Source organism: Monodelphis domestica, chromosome 3, assembly GCF_027887165.1.
Source record: "Monodelphis domestica isolate mMonDom1 chromosome 3, mMonDom1.pri, whole genome shotgun sequence".
Lineage (NCBI taxonomy): Eukaryota > Metazoa > Chordata > Mammalia > Didelphimorphia > Didelphidae > Monodelphis > Monodelphis domestica.
This window is the reverse complement of record NC_077229.1, coordinates 182,539,442-182,561,009: the sequence shown is the minus strand read 5'-3', so window position 1 is coordinate 182,561,009 and position 21,568 is coordinate 182,539,442. Positions and strand designations below refer to the sequence as shown.

Here is a 21,568-nt window from a genome sequence, read left to right as displayed (position 1 = left end):
TTTTAAAAATCCATTTTTATTTTATTTTAAAGTCTCGCAGGACATACATCTTTAGCATCCTCAGCAAATCATTCCACTTTAATACAATGTTCTGCTTCTATGAATCATGGATACTACTACTGCCAAAAACACATGGCTTTTGGCTCTAGGCAGTGATCAGTGCCTTGAAAGAATAAAAAAAATTCTTTCCCCAAATGAGTAAATATAAAGTAGGATAATAGACTCAAAGACTGCTAAAATTAAAAAGGACAGTAAGGTCATCTAACGTTAGTCTCATTTTACAGGTAACTAACCTATGGCCAAGCACCGTCTTACAGCAACCAATCACTGGACAAGTATTTATTAAGTATCCATCATGTTTCAGGGACTGTGTTAGTTTCTGAGAACACAAAATACTACAAATGAATCAATCTCTACTTTACATTTTAAAGATAATAGAAGAACAAAGATTAGAACCCCAGGACTCCTGAATGTCAGTCATGATTTTGCCTTCTTAAGAGAGATAAAAATATCAATATTATTTTTTCTCATTAAAGTTTTCTGAAATTTTAATAACATTTTTCAATATAACAATGCAAGTGTACTTGGATACCTATGATTTATTCATATACCACCTCCATTAAAATGGATTACAATGACTTCATGTAATGCACAGTCAAAACCCTTCATTACATGGCGGCCAAAGTTTTTTGATGATCTATTACACACTAAGCTAGCCTGGTCCTCCTTTGTATAAAATCTATTGCCAGATCAAACCCATAACTTTTCTAGGTCAATTGGACCTTTTAAAAGTTAGCTACTCTGTCACAATGGAACATCAGAAGAGGACTTTTAAAAGAGAGACCCAATTATTAAAAGTATAAATGCATTATATTCTAGAAATAATATCAACTTAAAAAAATTAACCTTACCTTTTATCTTAGAACAAATAGTATCATTTCCAAGGCAGAGGCAAGGGTTAAGAGACATGCCCAGGATCATACAACTAGGAAGCATCTGAGACTAAATTTGAACCCAGAACCTCCATTCTCCAAACCTGGCTTTCTATCTACTGAGCCACCTAGCTCCTCCCCAATGCTATTCATCTCAAGAACCAAAAGTTCTTAAACTTTTTGTGTCATGGATCTCTTTTGTGGTTTGCTAAAGCTTAGAGACTCACAAAATTGTGTTTTTAGATACAATGCATAAGATTACAAAGGCAAGTAATTATATTGATATAAAATATAATTTTTTATCACTCAAGCTTATCTCAATTCTAAGAACTCCTATTATATAAACTGAATAAGGCACATTTAATAGGTGTGAAAATTTGATTTAATAGGTTCAAAAGAAGTATAAAGCAAGTGAATTCTAACAAAAAACTAAGCAAATATTTGTAAATTGAATTTACTTTATTTTCTCTAGTGGGAGGGGTATAGGAAGAAGAAAAAAAATACTTGTTAATGGGAAATTTTTTAAAACTAAACAAATCAACCAATATGTGGTTTTCTATAAGTAGTGTTAGTAGAACATATTTCAGTGCAAATTTTCATTCTTGTACTTTAATTTTTAGATTAAAGAATCTTAAATACTTGAGTTTAAACCACAATCGGCTAATTGGTATTCCTAAGGAACTTTGTTCCCTGACTTTTCTTTATGAAATTCAACTAAACTACAATCAAATTGTTTCCATCCCTGAAGAATTTAAAGATATGAAAAATCTCAGTAGACTGTCTTTGGCAAGAAACTGCATTAAAGAATTCCCAATAGTAAGCAAAATATCAAAGTCAAGTTTTCCTCCTTTGGTAAGATAAAAACCTAGAAAAATAGCTTTCACTTGATTTCATGATAATAGATAGCATTTATATAGCCCTTTAAGGTTTTCAAAGTGCTTTGCAAGAATTATCTTCATAACAACCCTAAGAGGTAAGTCAGTGCTATTATTATTATCTCTATTTTGTGGGTGAGGAAACTGAGGCTGAAAAAATAAATGACTTTCCTCAGCAATCCCAGATAGTAATTGTCTGATGTTAGCTATGAATTTGGGTTTTCTTGACTCCAGCTCCACTGAGTGATAAAAATTATCCATTGTTCTACTGATTAGGTACTGTGGTCAATCATTGAATCCACAATAAAAAAAATTAGTGTATCAGCAGCATTATGTTACTCTCACTATACAGGCTCATCTGTATAAAAAGTCAGAGAGCCCAGTGTACCAGTTTTTGCAGCTATATATAGAATGTGACTCTGTAATTATCTGAGCTGTGTAGAAAATAAATTGAAATATAAAAATTATGATACCTAATCCAAAATGGAAGAAATTTGCATTTTGACAATGGATTGACCAAAAACACAATAGATGCTTTAAATGACTTTATTTTTAATTATTCATTTCATTTTTCTCCATACTACCAGTCACCCAGGTTTGTAATTTTGGTTTTATTCTTGGCTCTTTATTTTCTGTCATCCTATGTGTACAATCGGTTTTCTAAATCTTGTTCCTATGACCATGTTTTCTTTCAAATTTGCCCTCTCCTTTCACAGGTGGCTAGTGTCAGGTGAAAGTTCAGATGAGATGAGAGTTCAGACTCTCATTGCTAATACTATTATAATAATCTGGCTCTTCTATTTGAAATCTCCTTCCTCTTCAATCCATCCTCTACAAAGCTGCCAAGTGATTTTCCTAAACTGTCAGGATCATGTCCCCTTGCTCAATAAATTCTTTACAATCTGAGCCTCGCTTACCTTTCCAAACTTATTAAGTATTGATTGTTGTCCTGCACTCTGTGGTCCAGCTAAACTGGTTGTCTTATCTTCCTCACTCCATCTCCAGTCTCCTAATGCTGGTACTAGTTGTTCCTCTGAGCTTCTTCCACATCTCTGCCTTTTAGATTGACCATCATCAGAGCTTTGATCAAGTAGAATCTTCTATGTGAATCCTTTCTTAATACCCTCCCACCCAGCCCCTTGGGTTCTCCCTTACAAAAAATTTATCTTGCCTCTAATTTACATGTATAATATGTACATACATAAACTATACTTTACATGCATGCTGTCTCTATTTTACATATGTATATTTATGTACTTTATGTTTATGTTATATCTCTGGGTAAAAAGTACTCCTTGACAACAAAGACTTCTTTATTTTGGCCAGTCTATTTCTGGTGCCTAACACACAATGGAAAATTTAGATTCACATTAACTGATTAATCTTGTTAATTGAGGAGCAGCAAGGTGGCTCAATGGATTGAGAGCCAAGCCTAGAGATGGAGTGTTCTGGGTTCAAATTTGGCCTCAAATACTTCCTATGTGACTCTGGGCAAATCACTTAACCTCCATTGTCTTGCTTTTATTGCTTTGGAATCAATAAACAGTATTGATTCTAAGACAGATCAGGATTTAAAAAAAAGTTTATTATCATAATTTAATTTTCTTTTAAGACTTTCAATCAGGAAACATGTGTGCATGTGCATGTATGTGTACATAGATATATAATAAAATAGCTAATATTTACATATAATTTATTATGTGCTTTTCAACTATTATCTCATTTAATCTTCACAATAACCTAAAATCTATCCACACATACTTCCTAGCTATTGTATTAGAAAGATACTGAGGAGATATTTCTGGTTTTAATAACTGAGATACTCTGGCTTGACTAGAGAGATACTAGGGGAAACCTGTGGGTGCCTAGTTGCAATGGAGATAGAGATACTTCTGAGAGATAGATACTACTGGAGGGGATACTCTGGGGTTGCCTATTGATCACTACTGATGGCTAATAGATCAAGATATTTCCTACCCACCACCCTTCACCTCCCAGGTTTCCACCCACTCCCTCCTGCCTCCCTTCCCCTCCCCCCTGTTAGTCAGGCACCTTTCTATGTAACTCAAAGGTGCATCGTGAGGTTTAGAGAAGATACTCTTGTTCTCTTTCTCAAGTATGGAGGTTTATTGGGGAAGATAGGACAGGATGGTAGATGAGGTGAGAGGGATAGGATTGTCCCTAGTCTATAAGGAGGGTTAGGAGGATTTTCAAAAATGTCAGTCCTGTCACAGCTGTGATACAAGTCTGTCAAGGAGATATGAAGGACAATTGATTTTCTTCTGTCTTCTTCTAATCAGTACAGTATATAATGATCAATCACCAACATCAGCCACACCAAAGCCTCGTCCTAGGTCAGAAAAAAGCCAGTCTCTCCCTTGATTAGAAACCAAGGAAATCTTCCCCCTTGGTCAGAAGCCAAGGAAGTCTCTCAGTTCATCTCCTGGCCAGGCTCCAACTGACTTTCCTGGGAACATTCTATTTGGAATGTTCACCTTGATTGACAGATGATGTCCCCAGCTTTCTGTCTTGCATGCATGAAATTCTCTCTTCCTTCATGCCTCTTCCACACTCTGTGATCCTGGGAAAGTTATTTAACCTCATTTGCCCAACTCTAATCATCCTTCTGCCATGGAATTGCTACTAAATGAGAAAGTGTTAAAAAAGGGTCAATATTATTATTATTTCACAACCTTTTTGATGTTCCTAACCTGTAATCTGAGGATGTTACTACTTATATTATTCAACTCACAGCATTTTGAGAAAAGTACTTAATAAACCTTAAAACACTAAGTTTGTTGGTCAGATAACAAGCATTAAGGGCTTACTATACACTAGGTACTATGCTTTGTGAAAGAACCTTGACAAAGCTGCACAGAATGGATAAGCATCTGTGGATTGAAATGTATACTAGTTAGTCCCCATCTCACAGGTGAGGAAAGGAACATACATAATGAGGAATTGATAGGTCCATTTGGATCTCTTACTTTGAGTAAAAAGATGTGTACAATTTATGGTTAGATGTCTATGGAAATTTGGATGATGAATTTGCTTTTTTTTTTCCTATTTATTTTTCCCCAATTCTTATAAAAACAATTACCTTTAAAAATGTTGAAATCCAAATTCTCTTCCTCCTTTCTTTGCTTTAACAATCTGATACAGATTTTACATGTGCAATTACGTAAAACATTTTTCAATATTGTTCATTTTGTGGAATAAAAGTTAAACAACAAAAACAAAACTTAGAAAGAAAATGAAATGCAGTATGCTTCGATCTGCATTCATACTCCATCAGTTCTTTCTCTGAAGGCAGATGTCACTTTTCCTCATGAGTCTTTAGGACTATCTTGGATAATTGCCCTGAGTCTCAGGCAAAGCATATACCTCTCTAAACACAGGCTCATGGCACTTCACCACCATTTGATACCAAAATGACTAAAATTTTAGTGATAGTTTCTTGAGGGGTGAATTATCCAAAGTGAAGTGGTGAAAACAATCTCAATTTGCAGTATAAATTTCATTCTGGACTCTTTTGTGTCTACTTAAAGTGACTAGGTTTTCTCTGAGTCTATAAGTGAGGACAGAACCTAGAAGTCAGGGAAATACAGAAAGATATCTAGAGGTCAATGGCAAAGTGAAACAAACTTTAAGTGATTCAGATACTTGGAATTTTAGTTTTGAATTGGATTTGGCTTGCTTTTATATCTTTGAGTCTTTGCATATATTTTTGTGCCTTGTGATTACTGTGTGTGTCAAATATTTGAATCCTTTTTTCCCCCTTTCCACTCATTTCCCCTGTGGTCACATTGAGTCTAGTACCTAAGGATTTGCAGAAGATATTTGAAGTTTGGGAGCAAGGAGAAACAAGCTGGATAAGCTTAATTAGATCATTAAAAATCTGTTTGTGGATTAGGGTCTGTTTGCTTTTGTTGATACTGGAGCATAGCCAGACTGCACTAATAATCTATTAAAAATAGCTAAATAGGTTACATCATTCTATCTACAGAAAAAAAAAATTGGAAGCCCACCTTAAATAAGTTAAACATTGTTGAGGAATCACTCATGACAGAGACCTCAGAGCATTGAACAAGAGTGGCAAATAGGCAGTTTGACTTTTCAGTTAGCTCCACAGATAAGATAGTTATCAAAAAGAAGACAAAAGATTTTCTTGGCACAGATACTGATATGATTTGTCATTTCCTTCTCCAGTTCATTTTATAGATGAGGAAACAGAGGCAAACAGGGTGAAGGGACTTGCCTGGGTCACAGAGCTAATGAGAGTCTGAAGCCAGATTTGAACTTGGGAAGATGAGTCCTCCTAAATCCAGGCTCAGTTTTCTATCCATTGCACCTAGTTGTCTCTTAAGTTCTCACAAATTAATCCTTTAATAATCAGACTAAGATATTTTGCCTGGAATTTATTTCAAATTTTATAGAATAGAATTTAAACTATTCTCTTCTCATTAAAAAATAAATATAGAACATTTGCTTGTCTGTAGGAACTTAACATTTTTCCTATTTGCTATCATCAAAGCCAGTAAACTGTCATTTTGCATTGTTTGGGAATCAAATCCATTAGAAAAACAGATCTGATAATTTACCAAGCAATTGCTAGGGGGACTGTGGCCTGACATGGAAGTCTCCTTACTGGCTAAGAATATATTTAACAAGGGAAGTCTGAGGGCTTCTAGAGAATTCTAAGCACTTGTATATAAGTATCCCCTTGTATTATAAATTACAGTGAAAGAATAGAATATTTAGTAGAAAGGGAAAAATAAGCCACGGGTATATCTGAGGTATTAAATCATGTCATAAAGCCTTAAGCTCTCCAGGATGAGATAAAGGTATTTCAAATTACAATAGCAGAGATAAAAACAATAACAAAATTATTAGAGCAGGAAACCCTTTATCTGTAATATTACTATAATATTTTACAGTGTGCTAGTCCATTGGTATATAGGCAAATAATCTTCATTTGATAACTAGTAGCTAAAGTTAATGACCTAGTGATTTTAACAATTTTATTAAGTTCTTCAATTCTACTTTACATTTTAACATTTCAAAAAATCTTTTTAAGTCTTGAGATCATCCTCATTGGGAGAGAAAATGAGAAAAACAAGTACTGAGTAATTCTGTCTTTTCTCTCATTTATTCTTTGTTCACTCACCACAATCAGGGGACCTATCTCTTTTCATTGACCTTCTTATTGCCTATCTAACTATTAAATCACTTTTAAGAGGCTTTGTTTTGCAAACCACAGGTCATAATTAGCTTTAACTTCCTTGACATTGCCTTTAGGAAACTTACCCAGTTTCTTATGTATAGTTACTTATCCTAGTTTCCATGTCTTGTAAATATCTTTTTAAAATCTGAATCCTTGATAGACTATCATATGCACTTTCTCTTTTCTTCCTCATTTGACTTATTTATGAACACATTGTCAAAATTTTGAGGTTGAGTGCCTTTTTAGCTAATTTCCCTTTTAGAAAATCAGGCCATTGGTCGCTTACCATCCAGCCTTTGAAATAACTTTCCCATAGGCATATTGCTAAGAATGAATGAGATGATAGTAATGAATTATAGAAGGAAGAACTACTCAACTCTTATTTTGATTCTGCTTTCTATGTCAAAGAGACTGATTTTCATCCTAGCAAAAAAAGAACAAAATGGCTAAAAAAATTGAAAACTAAAATAAATCATATGATTAGAGAGTACTTTATTGCTCTCTCTATATAGAAGTCATTGGCTCAGGCATAGTGCCTTTTGGGTACTGAAAAAAAAACTGGCAGTCATAGTTACTGAGATGTTGTAGATAATTTATGAAACAACATTGGAGACATTTTATTTATTTGTTTATCTATAAAAATGTAAATTTATTTTAAAAAATAAGTTTCCACATTTACATGATTCATTTTCTTTCCCTTTGATATTCCCTCCTTCTTTCCAGAGCGAACAAGCAATTCCACTGGGTTGTACAACTGTTATCACTTGATACCTGTTTCCATAGTATTCATTTTGGCTAGAGAGCAATCTTTTAAATCCAAAACCCCGAACCATATACCTATATATGTGATAAGTGGTAAGTCATATGTTTTTATTTTGGGTTTCTACTCCTATAGTTCTTTCTCTCAATGTGGATAGCATTCTTTCTCTATGTCCTTCAGGAGTATCCTGGATTATTGCATTGCTACTGGTAGTAAAATCCATTACACTGGATAGTTCCATTGTGTTTCACTTTCTGTGTACAATGCTCTCTTAGTTCTGCTCATTTCACTCTGCATCAGTTGATTGAGGTTCTTCTAGTTCATATAAAAATCCTTGAGGTCATTATTCCTTATGGCACAATAGTATGCCATCACTATCATATACCACAACATATTCAGCCATTCCCCAATTGAAGGACACCCCCTCATTTTTTTTTGCCATCACAAAGAGTGCAGCTATGAATATTTTCGTACAAATATTTTTCATTATTATCCCTTTGGGGGACAAACCCAGTAGTGGTATTGCTAGATCAAAGGGCATGCAATCTTTTAAAGCTCTTTGAGCATAATTTCTAATTACCTTCCAGAATGGTTGGATTAAATCACAAGTCCACCAGCAATACATTAGTGTCCCAATTATGCCAAATCCCCTCCGACATTGATTATTTTCTTTTACTGTCATATTGGCCAATCTTCTAGGTGAAAGGTGGTATCTCAGAGCTATTTTGATTTGCATTTCTCTAATTAGGAGGGATTTAGAACATTTTTTCATGTGCTTATTGATAGTTTTGATTTCTTTATCTGAAAACTGCCTATTCATGTCCCTTGACCATTTGTCATTTGGGGAATGGCTTGATTTCTTGTACAATTGACTTAGTTCCTCATTGGAAACATTTTAAAATAAGATAAGAGGATGGATAATTAGAATTTTAGATTAGTCAATACCTAAAAATTGATGGAATATGTTATTAAATGGAGCCAAAATAGATCATGTTAATCTATACCAATTGCTTTTGTTGAGTTATTAGATTGATACTTAAAAGTGAAATGAATAGACATAGCAATCCTAGATTTTAGGTTAGTTAGAAGTCTTCAAATAATGGTTGGAAATGTTTTAGGTAGTACTTGTTGGGAATGCTGAAGGGGAATTCCTATTCCAGGTTGGACTAGTTTACCTCAAAAGTCCATTCCAACTCTATAAGAGTATCTGATTTTGTGAAATACATTTATCTTGACTTCCAATGGAAATATTTCTCAGGTTGGACAGTTTTCAGGAGCTTCTTTTGTCACATTTCAAATATATAGTCTGTAAAGACAGTATACTTCAGATGATTTATTTTTGGATGACTGCTGCTTCTGTGTCCCTTGGCTGGGATCTTTGTACTACCAACAAACATCTCTTCTCTGACCAGTAATAAGAGGGTTCTCTGACTCTTGGTCTTTTATCTGTGAATGATTCTTCTCCTTCTGTGATGCAGAAGCTTTTCATTCCTTGTAAGATCCAGATCCATCTTCTGTTGGAAGAATCTCAAATTTCTTATGGAACTCTTGTTCTCTCCCCACCCCCTTACCTTTGTTTAAAACTTCATGACCCTTAGGTAGCTTGGAATCTTTACCATTTCTTTAAAGTTTTAATCTTCTTTCTCTGAGTTTTTCTTCAATATTACTGGGGAATATTTCATTTGTCTTGATAAGGTGAAAAATAAGAAATAATGCTTGAGCCAGTGTGGGAAATTTGCACTTAATGTATGTATATTTATTTCAAAAACACCAACATGGCACATCATTTCTATGTTATTAGTAGAGTTCATTTGATCTTCTTAGATACTAATATTGAGATTCTCTGTTATTTGTGGCATCTCTAACTGTGCCCCACTGCCCTAACCCACTGCTAAATGATGCATGGTTTACTGGTCACCTATTGCCTATTTGAGGACATCAGGAACCCCGAGTACTTAATCTCCTGGTCTCCCATATATGACTAATCAGGTTCATATCTTTATGAATTGTTCTTAGGATGGTTATTAGTTTTGTGACCCTGGGAAAGTCATTAACCTCTGCTTCAGTTTCCTTACCTATAAAATGGGGGAAAAATAGCACCTATTTTGCAGGGTTGTAATGCAACTCAAATGATATATCTGTAAAATCAATTATCACAGTGCCTACTACATAGTAGGAGCTTAATACATGCTTTTCATTTTCTCCTTTAAAAGAAAAGCTGTACCAGAAAAAAATCCAAGCCTTTCCCCAACCTCCTTGCTAAGGGACACAATTTTCTGTATATCTGAGTTCTGTCTAGTAAAGATAATGCTGAAGAGATGAAGAATCGTCCAACCAAGTGCTTTTCTAATAAGGAACTAATAGGATCATCAACAACTCTTAAGTGGGTCATGGGATTACTGGAAAAAAATTTGGAAGTAATCATTTTTTTCCTTTGTAATGATCTTACTTATTAATTTGAATGGGTGGGTTTTTTTTAAGTTTGCTCCCAAATGAGGGTTCTATGTTTAAATTCTTATAGATGTTTAAAATTTTCACTTTATCTTCTTTTTTATCTGTCACTCAGGTGCTCTGCGTTTTGAAGAAATTAAGAGTATTAGATTTAGCTGGAAACTTTATTCAGACAGTCCCAAAAGAAGTAAGCACTACAGCTTTTTTTTTTTTTGCTATCGACATAGACATAGACATAAAAATAGACCCCTGTACTACTGTTAATGGAAAAATGCGAGGAATTTGTTTTTGTTTAATTTGAAGAAATTAAAGTAATGAATGTGATTTGTTTTATGACTCCTACATATGTTCTCATTCTCTTCTGTTTCTTCTCTTCCTCCTTCCCCCAGTGTCCTCAGTGAATTTGATCGAATTAAGTGAACTTTGATTGCTTTAATAAATATTTAAAGCATAAGCTTTAGTCAAAATGCTTTCTCACTACAGCCCTTTTAAAAATCACTTTATGCTTCTCAAAACATTCCTTACTGGAGTAAAAATGTCTATCTTTTGTAGTAGATGAAAGTTGACAGACACTTCAGGAAAAGCCATTCAGTAGGATTTAAGTCATAAACTGTAGAAGTCCATTCTTCTTTTCCCATTGAAATAAATTTTAGTATCATTTTATTTAAAGGAACTGAAAAAATGGTTAGCTTTGGAAACTTTTAAGTTTTGGGAAGGAATTGGTCATTTTTCATTTTAACATTTGCAAAAACTCTTCTAAGCATGTATAGTAATAATCAGTAATGAGTAGATATTCTGTCAACTAGTTCCCCAAAATATCTCTGCATTTACACTAATCCTGTGTGTTTACCAGACAATAAGCAATTGTCCTCCCACAGGCAATGGTAAGATAATTTAAGTTGTTGTAGTTGGCCTATGTTTAACTTTGTCAATTTGAATTTTTTTGTACCAATAATAATGATAAAATAGGAAGATTGTCACTTTCTGTTCTAATGACTTTCTTCTCATTTCTCATAATAGATTTGGATATACATAGTGGGGAATATACATTGACTAGGACCTGGGGACAGAAGCTGTTTTAAGATGTTATATTTTAATTGACTGATATATCTAGTAAATATTGGATGCCCTGAGAAAAGTAGCTATGCTTTTAAAAGTATAATGGATCATGTCTTTCTCTGAGGGATGAGTTCTTTCAGCCTCTCATAAGTGATTAATGGAACATGTTCTTCCCTTATAGATGAATTAATACTCTTGGTTTTTTCAGCAGCTTTATTGACTTCCACTGGTTCCTGTACAGACTTTGGATACATCTTTAGCTTACACTCTGCTTGAGAATATCTTGCAGAAAATCTTCCTGACTTCTTGAGAATTGATATATCATCTTATGTTAACTATAGAACCTAGAACCTCTTATTCAATAATGCCTTTTCTTAACTTTTAAAACCACTTCCCTGACCTCTTGTCATATCTTTGAGGAGAGTTCAAGTTTCTGTGGGAGTAATTAGATGGAAAGAGTATAAGTAGTAGTAGGATGTCATGATGTTAGGGCACTGGGACCAGAGTCAAGAAGACTGGAATTTAAATCCTTCCTCAGACACTAATTAGCTATGTGTACCTGGGCAAATCACTTAACTTTCTAGTGCCTCAGTTTCCTCATATGTAAAATGAGGGAGTTGGATTCAATGATATTTAAGCCCCCTTCTAGGTTCCAACTTTTGATATCTGATCCTAAGAAAAGTTCTAACACACAAAAAAGAGATTTGTTAACAGTAGAAGGAGGATTTGAAAAGAGCACAATGGAAAGGGGCAGCAAGACCAGCTAGAATGCTGAACCTGAATCGGACTGGGATGAGAGAAGAGACAGAAGAAGTAGCGAATGGGGAATTTTCACCTGGGCAGCTTGTAGTTCTGAATTACAAGAATAATAAGAAAAAGGAAATGTTTGCTAGCCATAGCCATTTATCTGAGGATCTCAATTATACATGTCCTGGTATGGTGAATGATATAAGATTTTCTGGTGTGTTCTTTACTTTTCTTTTTGCACATAATCATATGTAAGTCATCTCTATCATAGAAACAAAAACAATGGTCCATACCTAGTCTCTGCCATACTGCTTTCTAATTTTCCCACCAGTTTTATTTTTTATCAAATTATGAATTCTTTCCTCAGAAGCTTGGGTCTTTGGGTTCGTTGAACATTAAATTCCTATGGACATTGACTGCCATGTATTTATTGCCTAATTAATTCCATTCATCCACCTCTCTATTTCTTAGCCAGTACCAGCTTCTTTTGATGATTATTTCTTTTTATCCAGGACAGCCAGATATTTCATTAATTCCCATGACATTCTTTGCCTTTTGTTCTTCCAGATGAACTTTGTTGTTATTTTTTCTAGTTCTATGATATAATTTTTGGATGGTTTGATTGGCATTGCATTGAATAGTGCAATAAAGGAGGAAAAGTGGAGAGATTTATAATAAAGGAAGAAAGGGTGCAAAAGGGCTGGAGTCTTTCTTCTAGGCAAGAATAGAGTGAGAGGAGGTCTTGTTAAGTCAGAGGAGAGGATGGATTTTGTCTTTCCTCCCTCAGCCCTCTCTGACTAGACCCCCTCACTGTGGCTGCCTTCAACTCCTACTGCCAGGCTCTCTGGGATCTTTGTTGAAAGAGTTTCAGGTGTTAAACCTCTTTCTTTGGAGACAGAGAGACCACTTCTCTCCCCTCTCAATTCAGGCTGTCTTCTAATAAAGCTGGAGTCAGTTCTAGGTTCTAATAACTGAGTTTATTCAAGGGAAGTAGGAAAGGGATAGGGCTAATGAATGGTAAGGATTGAGATTCAGGAGGGAAAGAAGAAGAGGGGGTCCCTATCTAATTAACACTCCCCCCCAATGTTAGACAACTCAGATCTGACAACTTGAACCCCTGAGGGGTTCAGAGTAGAAAAACTCTGGTTTTGTGGCTGGCACAGCAAGTGTCCCCAAGTTCAAGGTTCAAAGGGAGTTGTAGAGATCCTCTTTGTGGACTGCTTGTCTCTCAAAGTCCTTGTCCACTGACTGGGGTTTAGGAGGATCTGGAATCAGGAATTCAGGGAAAGAAAGATCACTGACTTTGAGATTCAGTCAGAGCCAAAACCTCTCTGCTCAGGTACTATCTACTAGGAGCTCTTTTCAACTGCCTGGATCAGCTTTTTTTTTTTCCCCTCACTCCAAGGTTCCAAGTTCCTTTCTGCTCATCTCCCCCTCACTGCTTGCAGGATTCTTACAACTCTTCCAGGCTTATTCCCCAAATTTCCAGATTTCTCTCTCTTACAATAGGTAAATTAATTTTGGTAGGATTGTCATTTTCTCTATATTGGCTCAGCTTATCTATGAGGAATAAATGCTTTTTTTCTCATTGGTTAGGTTTGATTATATTTGTGTGGAGAATATTTTGTAATTGTGTTTATATGGTTGTTGGTTTTGTTTTGAAGGCACACCCCAAGTATTTTAGATTTTTTTAAGTTCTGGAATTATTTTGATGTTTACATTAAGAGATATGAATTTTTCTCTAAGTACCACTTTGACTGCATCCCATAAATTTTGGCATGTAGTCTCCTTATTGTAATTTTCTTTAATGAAATTGTTGGTTGTTTCTATGATTTGTTTATTTGATCTATTCATTCTTCAGGATAAGGTTTTTTAGTTTCCAATTAATTTTTATTCTTTCTGCTGCTCTTTGTTGAGTGTATTTTTTTTTTACATTATGGTCTGAAAAGTATGCATTTAATATTTCTGCTTTTTTTACATTTGAATATGAGGTTTTTATGCCCTATTATGTGGTTTGTTTTTGTGAAAGTGCCAGGTACTATTGAGAAAAAGATGTATTCCTTTCTATTCCTAGTCAGTTTTCTTCAAAGGCCCATCATAACCAGATTTTCTAAAGTTCTAAAGTTTCCTCCTTAGCTTCTTTCTTGTTTATTTTTTGTTTTGATTCATCTCCTTCTTTTAGGGTAATGTTGAGGTCCCCCACTAGAAATATTTTACTATTTCTTCATGAAACTCATGTAGCTTTAACTTTAAGAATCTGGATGCCATGTTATTTGGTGCACTTATGTTTAATATTGACACTATTTCATTGTCTACGGTACCTTTAATCATCATGTAATTTACTTCCTTATCACTTTTGATTAGGTCAATTTTTACTTTTGCCTTGTCTAAGATTATATTTGCTGCTCCTACTTTTCTTGTTTATGTGAAGCATAGTATTGTCTGATCCAGCCTCTTACTTTTATTCTGTGTATATCTTCCTGTTTTAAACATGTTACTTATAGACAGCATATTTTGAGATTCTATTTTTTAATCCACGCTGCTATTCTCTTCCATTTTATGAGTGGATTCATCCCATTCACATTCACTCATAAGTATTAAGTGTATATTTCCCTCCATCTTATTTTCCCCACTTACTCTTCTCTCTTTCCTTTTAGCCTTTCCCTATTTACAGATGTTTTGTTCTTGACAACTGCCTCCTTCTAGTTTACCCTCTTATTTATCCATCCCCTTTCCCTTATTCTCCCTATCCTCCCATTTCTCTGTAGAGTAAGATAGGTTTCTATAACTAACTGAGTGTGAGAGTTATTTCTACTTCAAGCTAGTTCTTATGAGAGTAAGATTCAAACATAGCCACCCACTACCCCATTTTTTCCTCCACTGTATTTGCCTCTTATGTGCCTCTTAATGAAAAAGTAGTTTATTATACTTGTTTTAGCTCTCCTTTTCTCATTTCCCCATGTGTTCCTCTTTCCCATACCTCTTTTTTTTGTGTGTGTGTGGGAATGTCAGGCTATCTTATTAGGCTTCTTTCCTTCTTTCTATGTATATTCCTTTTCATTGCTTTAATAGTGATGTAGTTTTTAAGTATCTTAGATACTTTAGACATCTTAAATACTTTACATACCTTGCCTTTCTCATGTATCATAGATATCTGATTATTTTGTCACCTTCCCATGTATGAATGTATACAATTCAACTTTATTGAATCCAATTTTGACTTTATCATTTTATGCTTCTCTTGTGTGTTGAATTTGCCCATCAAATTTTCTTTTCTACTCTATTTTGGTCAGGAAAATCTGAAATTCCTCTGTGTCATGGAATGTTAATGTTTCCATTGGAAGATTATGCTCAATTTTGCTGGGTATATAATTCTAGGTTGTAGTCCTAGGCCCTTTGCCTTTAAGAGTATCATATTCCATGCCTTCTAGGACCTCAATATAAAACTGCTAGGCCCTGTTTAATCCTGACTGGCTCCATGTTATTAAATTGTTTTCCTCTGGTTGTTTGTAGTATTTTATCATTGGCCTGGCCATTCTAGAATTTGGCAAGACAGGAGGTTTCTTTATTTTAGGATCTCTTTGAGGACTCAATCAGTTGTTTCTCTCAATTTCTATTTTCCTGTCTTATTTTAAGATGTCAGGGTAATTTTATCTAATGATTTTTTTGTAATATATTTTCCAGGCTCTTTAATTCATTCATTCATTCATTCATTCATTTATTTATTCATTCATCCATCTATCTCTATCTATCTATCTATCTATCTATCTATCTATCTATCTATCTATCTATCTATCATCTATCTATTCATTCATTCATTTGTTTGTTTGATCATGGCTTTCAGGTATCACAATGATTCTTAGATTCTCTCTCCTGGATCTATTCTCTAGGAGAGTCATTTTTTTCCAAAGAGGTATTTTAGATTTTCTTCTATATTTTTCATTTTCATTTTTAAAAATTTTACCTTATTGTTTCCTAATGTCTTATGGTTTTATTAGATTCTATTTGTCCAATTCTATTTTCAGGGAGTTATTTTCTTCCTTGAGCTTTTGTGTTTCCTTTTCACTTAATTAATACTAAATTAATTTTTGTACTTCCCTTTCCTTTTGGACTATTCTAGTTTTTAGGAAGTTGATTTCTTCAGTGATTTTTTTCCTCTAGATGTTAAGTTTTTCTGTCAGTTCTCTTATTATTTGTGGTATGTTTTTAAATTTCCTTTAAAGTTCCTCCTATGGTTTTTTAAGACCTAACAACCTATCACCATTTTCTTTGAGGTTTCACATTTCCTTTTTTTTTTAATCATTATCCACCTCTGTGTTTTTATTTTGGTCTTCCTTCTCACTAAATTAACTTTTGTAGGTCAGGGTTATCCTTTGTCTTTTGTTCCTTTTTCTAGTGTTCTATTCCCCACCCCACCCTCAATTTATTTTTGTATCTATCTGTTGAAGTCCTTTATTGTTCATGATATAGAGGGCTCACTGCTCCAACCTTGCAGAGTGCACTTTTCTGGTACTTGGGGTAGGCCTGGCTGCCTTTGTTTCTCACAGTATGTTTGTTGAAGAGGTGGCCCTACTATCATGCTGTGGGGAGGTTTGCAATTGTTTGGTCTAGCTATATTCAGCACCCCAGGTTAGTCATTCCTTTGTTGCTTCATGATGTGGGCTGATCCCCAGTCTGCTGCTTCCTTGCTGCCACCAAGTGACTTGAGCTGGATAGGTCTTCTGTTCTGGACTCTCCTATCTTAGGTCCTATGCTGCTGGGAATTTTTCCTTCCTTCTCTACCCATGTAGAGTGTCTCAGGCTGGACTCCTACCCATTCTACAGCTTCAGTGTGTTGGGCTGTCCCACATTCAGCTGATTCTTAAAGATGCTGTGCTGCCTGCACCATTCTCTCTTCTTACCCTCCCGTTTTCCTTTGTTTTGAGGTGATTTATCTTCTTTGTGTGTATTCATGTGTATATGTGTGTATTTGTATTTGTGTTTATGAAGGGATCAGTGGAGTGGAACATACCTTACCATTTTAGTTTCTAGTGTGAAGCTCTTGTATCAGTTTTTTTTTACAATTACTTTTGTAGAATATTTGCATTTTCTTATATTTGCTTTGAATATACATATATATATACATATGTATGTGTGTATTTTGAGAAACCATAGACATCCCAGCAAGCATCTACCATACTCTTAGTACAGATGTAAGATTAAAATTAATATCTACTAACTCCAAGTATTACATTTTATAAGATTTATTTATAAATTTATGTATTTATATATTTGTAAGATTTATTAATAATCACTTGAAGAAAAAGAAATAAAAACAAAAAGTCAAAGCCTGAGTAAGGAGAAATTTTTTCAACCATGTTCGTGTTGAAAGAGATAAACTTTATCTCCAAAACATAAGGATGTAACATGAGAACAGAAGTGGAATGCTCGGAATTGGAGTCCTGGGGAGCAGATTCTAATTACACACAGAGTATGTTCACTCAAAAAATTATATTGATTGTTTACATAAAAGAGAAATTTATTTTTTAACTTCACAGTATAGTACTGATGTTAGCTCAGTTAATTAAATTTTTGATGCCTCTGTTGATTTAATTTACATTGTTGTAAGTCATTGCAGATATTGTTCTTTGGGCCATTGCTTTCTTCACTCTGTGTTACTTTGTTTAAATCTTATAACAAATGTATTTTATAAATATAATGAAATTTCCTATTTTTTCTAATTCTTCACATTCATCATTCCTTGTGGCATAATTAAATTCCAGTGCTTATGTTATATATATTTTAGCCATTCCCCAAGAACTATATAAATCAAAACAAAACACGAATTTTGATTGTAGGTTTTTAAAAATAATCACAAATAATGCTGCTATGAATATTTTTACATAGATAGATATTTTCTTCTTGCTAATAACTTCTGAAGAGAGTAGCGTGAATAATAAAATCTCTGGATCAAAGGTTATGAACAATTTAATAACCTTTCTTGTATAATTCCAAATTGTTTTTATAAAATCATTGAATTAATTCATAGCTCCACCATAGTGAATTAGTGTGAATATCAACCTATAGCTTCTCTGACAATGAGGTCATAGATTTATATTGGCTACGTAGTCTAATCTTCTGGAAAGGGAAGCAACCTATATAAGCTCTTAATCTTAGTTCTCTCATTTCAAATTATTCCATTAAAGACCAGTAGATTAGCTGTTAACATGTTAGGTTTCTACAAATAAAATATTTAGCATAAATATTTTCCCCTCAGTCTAAATTTTCTTCTAATCATATCTGCATTTAATTTATTTGTACAAAAATGTTAATTCTTGTCTTGATGCTAGGTTTTTAAAATTTGTTTTAAGTACTATGCCAAGTAATAGATAGTATACATCCTTGTTTTTTAAATCACTGATCTTAACTGGAAGACATGCAGTGTTTATTTATTATAAATACTTCTAGGAGGACTTAGTTTTAGAAAGATACCTTTTATCACATTAGGAAAAGATCCTTTTTATTCCTATGTATATAATATAATAATATAATATAACAACAAAATATAACACAATATAACATAACATTATAATATAATACAAATATAAATGAGTTCTGCATTTAAAAAAATCCTTACCTTCTATCTTAGAATTAATAATGTGTATTGGTTCCAAGGCAGATGAATGATAAGGGCTAATCAGTGGGGGCTTACATAACTAAGAAGTGTCTGACTACATAATAAAAGGTATATTTCTAGAGTGGGGGGATTGAGAAGAGAGATTACAAAAGGATAGAGTAAGAGAAGAAATGGGCTTCAGGAGATAGTCAGTGGTTAATGCTGATAAGAGCAAGAACATAAATTCATGTCCACCCCTTCTTTTATCGTCCTAAAAATCCATGCCAAATATTATAATTATTCTGATCCTACAGTACCTCCTTCTCCCTTAAGACTCTATGAAGGCACCTGGAGGGCCCAGACACAGTTGACCTAAACAGTAAGACTCTAATTCCCCATCTTTAAAGCCTACCCTCAACCTTCCTTCCAATTCTCCTGCCCATTTCCCCCTCTTGATCAAACATTAAATCCCAGCTTCCATCCCTGCCAGAGAAATCTCAGAATTTTCATTCTATTTTGGCTCTAAGACACCTCCCTTACCCATTCCCAATGGTGGTGGTTTGCTCTTATGGAATGGAAATTCTTTCCATTCAAATGGATCTTGGGCCTCTCCATCCCCCCTGGAAGTTGAACTCTTTCCCCACTAGAGCATAAACTCCTTGAGATTGGCATTATATTTTTTATTTGTATCCCTAGTTCTTAGAGCAATGATTGACCCAAAGTAAGTATTTAATAAATGTTTTTTCATTTTTCATTTTCATTTATGTGATCCTACGCAATTCATTTAACCTTTGCTTGCTTCAGTTTTCCTATAAGGATAACACAAGGCAATATTTGTAAAATTCTTAGCTTGTGCTTGGCACATTAGAGGTGCTAGAGCAGGGGTCCCCAAACTTTTTACACAGGGGGGCAGTTCAATGTCCCTCAAACCACTGAAGGGCTGGACTATTAAAACCTAACCCTAACCCTAACCTGGCAGCAGTATACACAGTAGGAAATCCCCTCCCCCAGATCACAGCTCACCATGCTGAAGTCTTCCATTGTGCAGCCCCATAATCCTTTGCGGGGCGCCTCATTCTAAGGCCATGCAAAGAATTATGTCACTGGAATTGACACCGTATGTGAGCGATGCCATGCTTTGTGGCATCTCCCCATAGAGTGCTCCTCTCACTAACCACTAGTGAAAGAGGTGCCCCTTCTGGTGGTGGGGGCTGGATAAATGTCCTCAGGGGGTGTATGTGGCCCACGGTCCTCAGTTTGGGGACCTCTGTGCTAGAGTTGCTTATTCTCTTCTCTTTCTTCATTAATTAATTCTTTTCTTTTCTCCATGCCTTTGCAGTGGCTTTCTCTTGTTCCTGGAATCTATTTATTTCTTTTTTTTTTAAAACCTTACCTTCCATCTTGGAATCAATTCTGTGTATTGGCTCCAAGGCAGAAGAGTGGTAAGGGCTAGGAAATGGGGGTTAAATGACTTGCCCAGGATCACACAGCTGGGAAGTGTCTGAGGCCAGATTTGAACCTAGGACCTCCCATCTCTAGGCGTGGCGCTCGATCCACTGATCTACCCAGCTGCCCCCCCTAGGAACACATTTCTGCCTCACTTCTGTCTTTTAGAATCTTTTTTTCCCTTTATAACTCAGATCAAATATAACCTTTTAAAAGAAGCCTTTCTTATTCTCAAATTTATCTTGTATAAAATGTGTATATACTTATAAATATATAGTGACAACCTCTTCTCCCAACCCAAATAGACCACAAGCTTCCTGAGAGCAGGAGCTTCACTTTTGTCATTAGGTTAACAGTGACTTACACATAATAGGTGACTAGTGAATATTTATTGATTGACTAGTTGATTATCACAAAAGTCTGACACCAAAGTATTTCAGTTTCAGCAACTCATTAAGATGAGCCATTGAGGTGTGAAATGTTATGATTAGTGGAGGTGAAGCCTGTACTAATGGCAACCTGGGTCATTTGAAATATCAAAGTAATTCATTCTTTGCAGTCTTTCATACTTACTATTTTTCTTCATTTTCACTACCATTGTCATTGAGGCTCTCATCATCTTATACTTGGACTAATATGTCTCCTATTGTTTTATTTTTACCTTTATATTTTCTTCCTACTACTGTCTATCTTGACTATAATTTCAGATTATTTTTTAAATGTTTTCATTGCTTTTCTCTTTTCCTAAATAAACACAATAGTTTACTAATACATTTTTGAGTTCCAGTCCCAGTTCCTGAATCTGTCATTGTGATTCATTCATTCACTTTCATAACCTGCTTCTACCTTACCTATACAATCTATTTCCCACTATTCTCCATCAATAACTTTGTAGTCCATTCTGATCAGTGTCCATACCATCCTCTGCTCTCCTGCTTTACTACCCCTTCCCACATATAACATATTAATTTCTTCTTCATAAATCCAAATCAGAATCAGATTCTGAGAGTTGAAAGGTACCTCAGAGAGCATTTAGTGCTGCCTCTATCTTTTTTTTTCAAAACCTTTGCTTTCCATCCTAAAATCAATACTGTGTATTGGCTCCAAGGCTGAAGAGTGGTAAGGGCTAGGCAATGGGGGTTAAATGACTTGCCCAGGGTCACACAGCTGAGAAGTTTCTGAGGCCAGATTTGAACCTAGGACCTCCCATCTCTAAGATCTGACTCTCAATCTACTGAAACACCCATCTACCCCTTGCTCCTATCTTAATAAGAATGCTTCACCCCCACATGTCCAGAGGGTGGTTATCTAGACTTTCCTTGAAGACCTTTTAAGATGAAGGGGAATCCAATTCTACAAATTTGATGGTCTTTTCTTCTAAGTCTTCATCTATCTTGACCTTTTTACAATGTTTGGTACTATTGACCAACTCTTCCTCTGAGATGTTCATTCTTCTTCGTGATTTCATGACACATTTCT

At 34.8% G+C, this 21,568-nt stretch overlaps 1 protein-coding gene across 4 annotated transcripts in view; it reads left to right on the top strand.

Moving 5' to 3' along the window:
- Positions 1-21,568, top strand: part of LRRC69 (leucine rich repeat containing 69) — a 138,159-nt gene that overhangs the window by 26,184 nt on the left and 90,407 nt on the right. For all 4 annotated transcript variants that reach the window (XR_465202.2, XM_007488087.2, XM_007488086.2 and 1 more), the window contains 2 exons: positions 1,553-1,748; positions 10,358-10,429. Coding sequence is in view for 3 of the 4 variants with exons in the window: in XM_007488087.2 (XP_007488149.2) it covers positions 1,553-1,748; positions 10,358-10,429 (268 nt within the window). In the remaining variant the exon portion in view is untranslated. The remainder of the gene's footprint in view (positions 1-1,552; positions 1,749-10,357; positions 10,430-21,568) is intronic.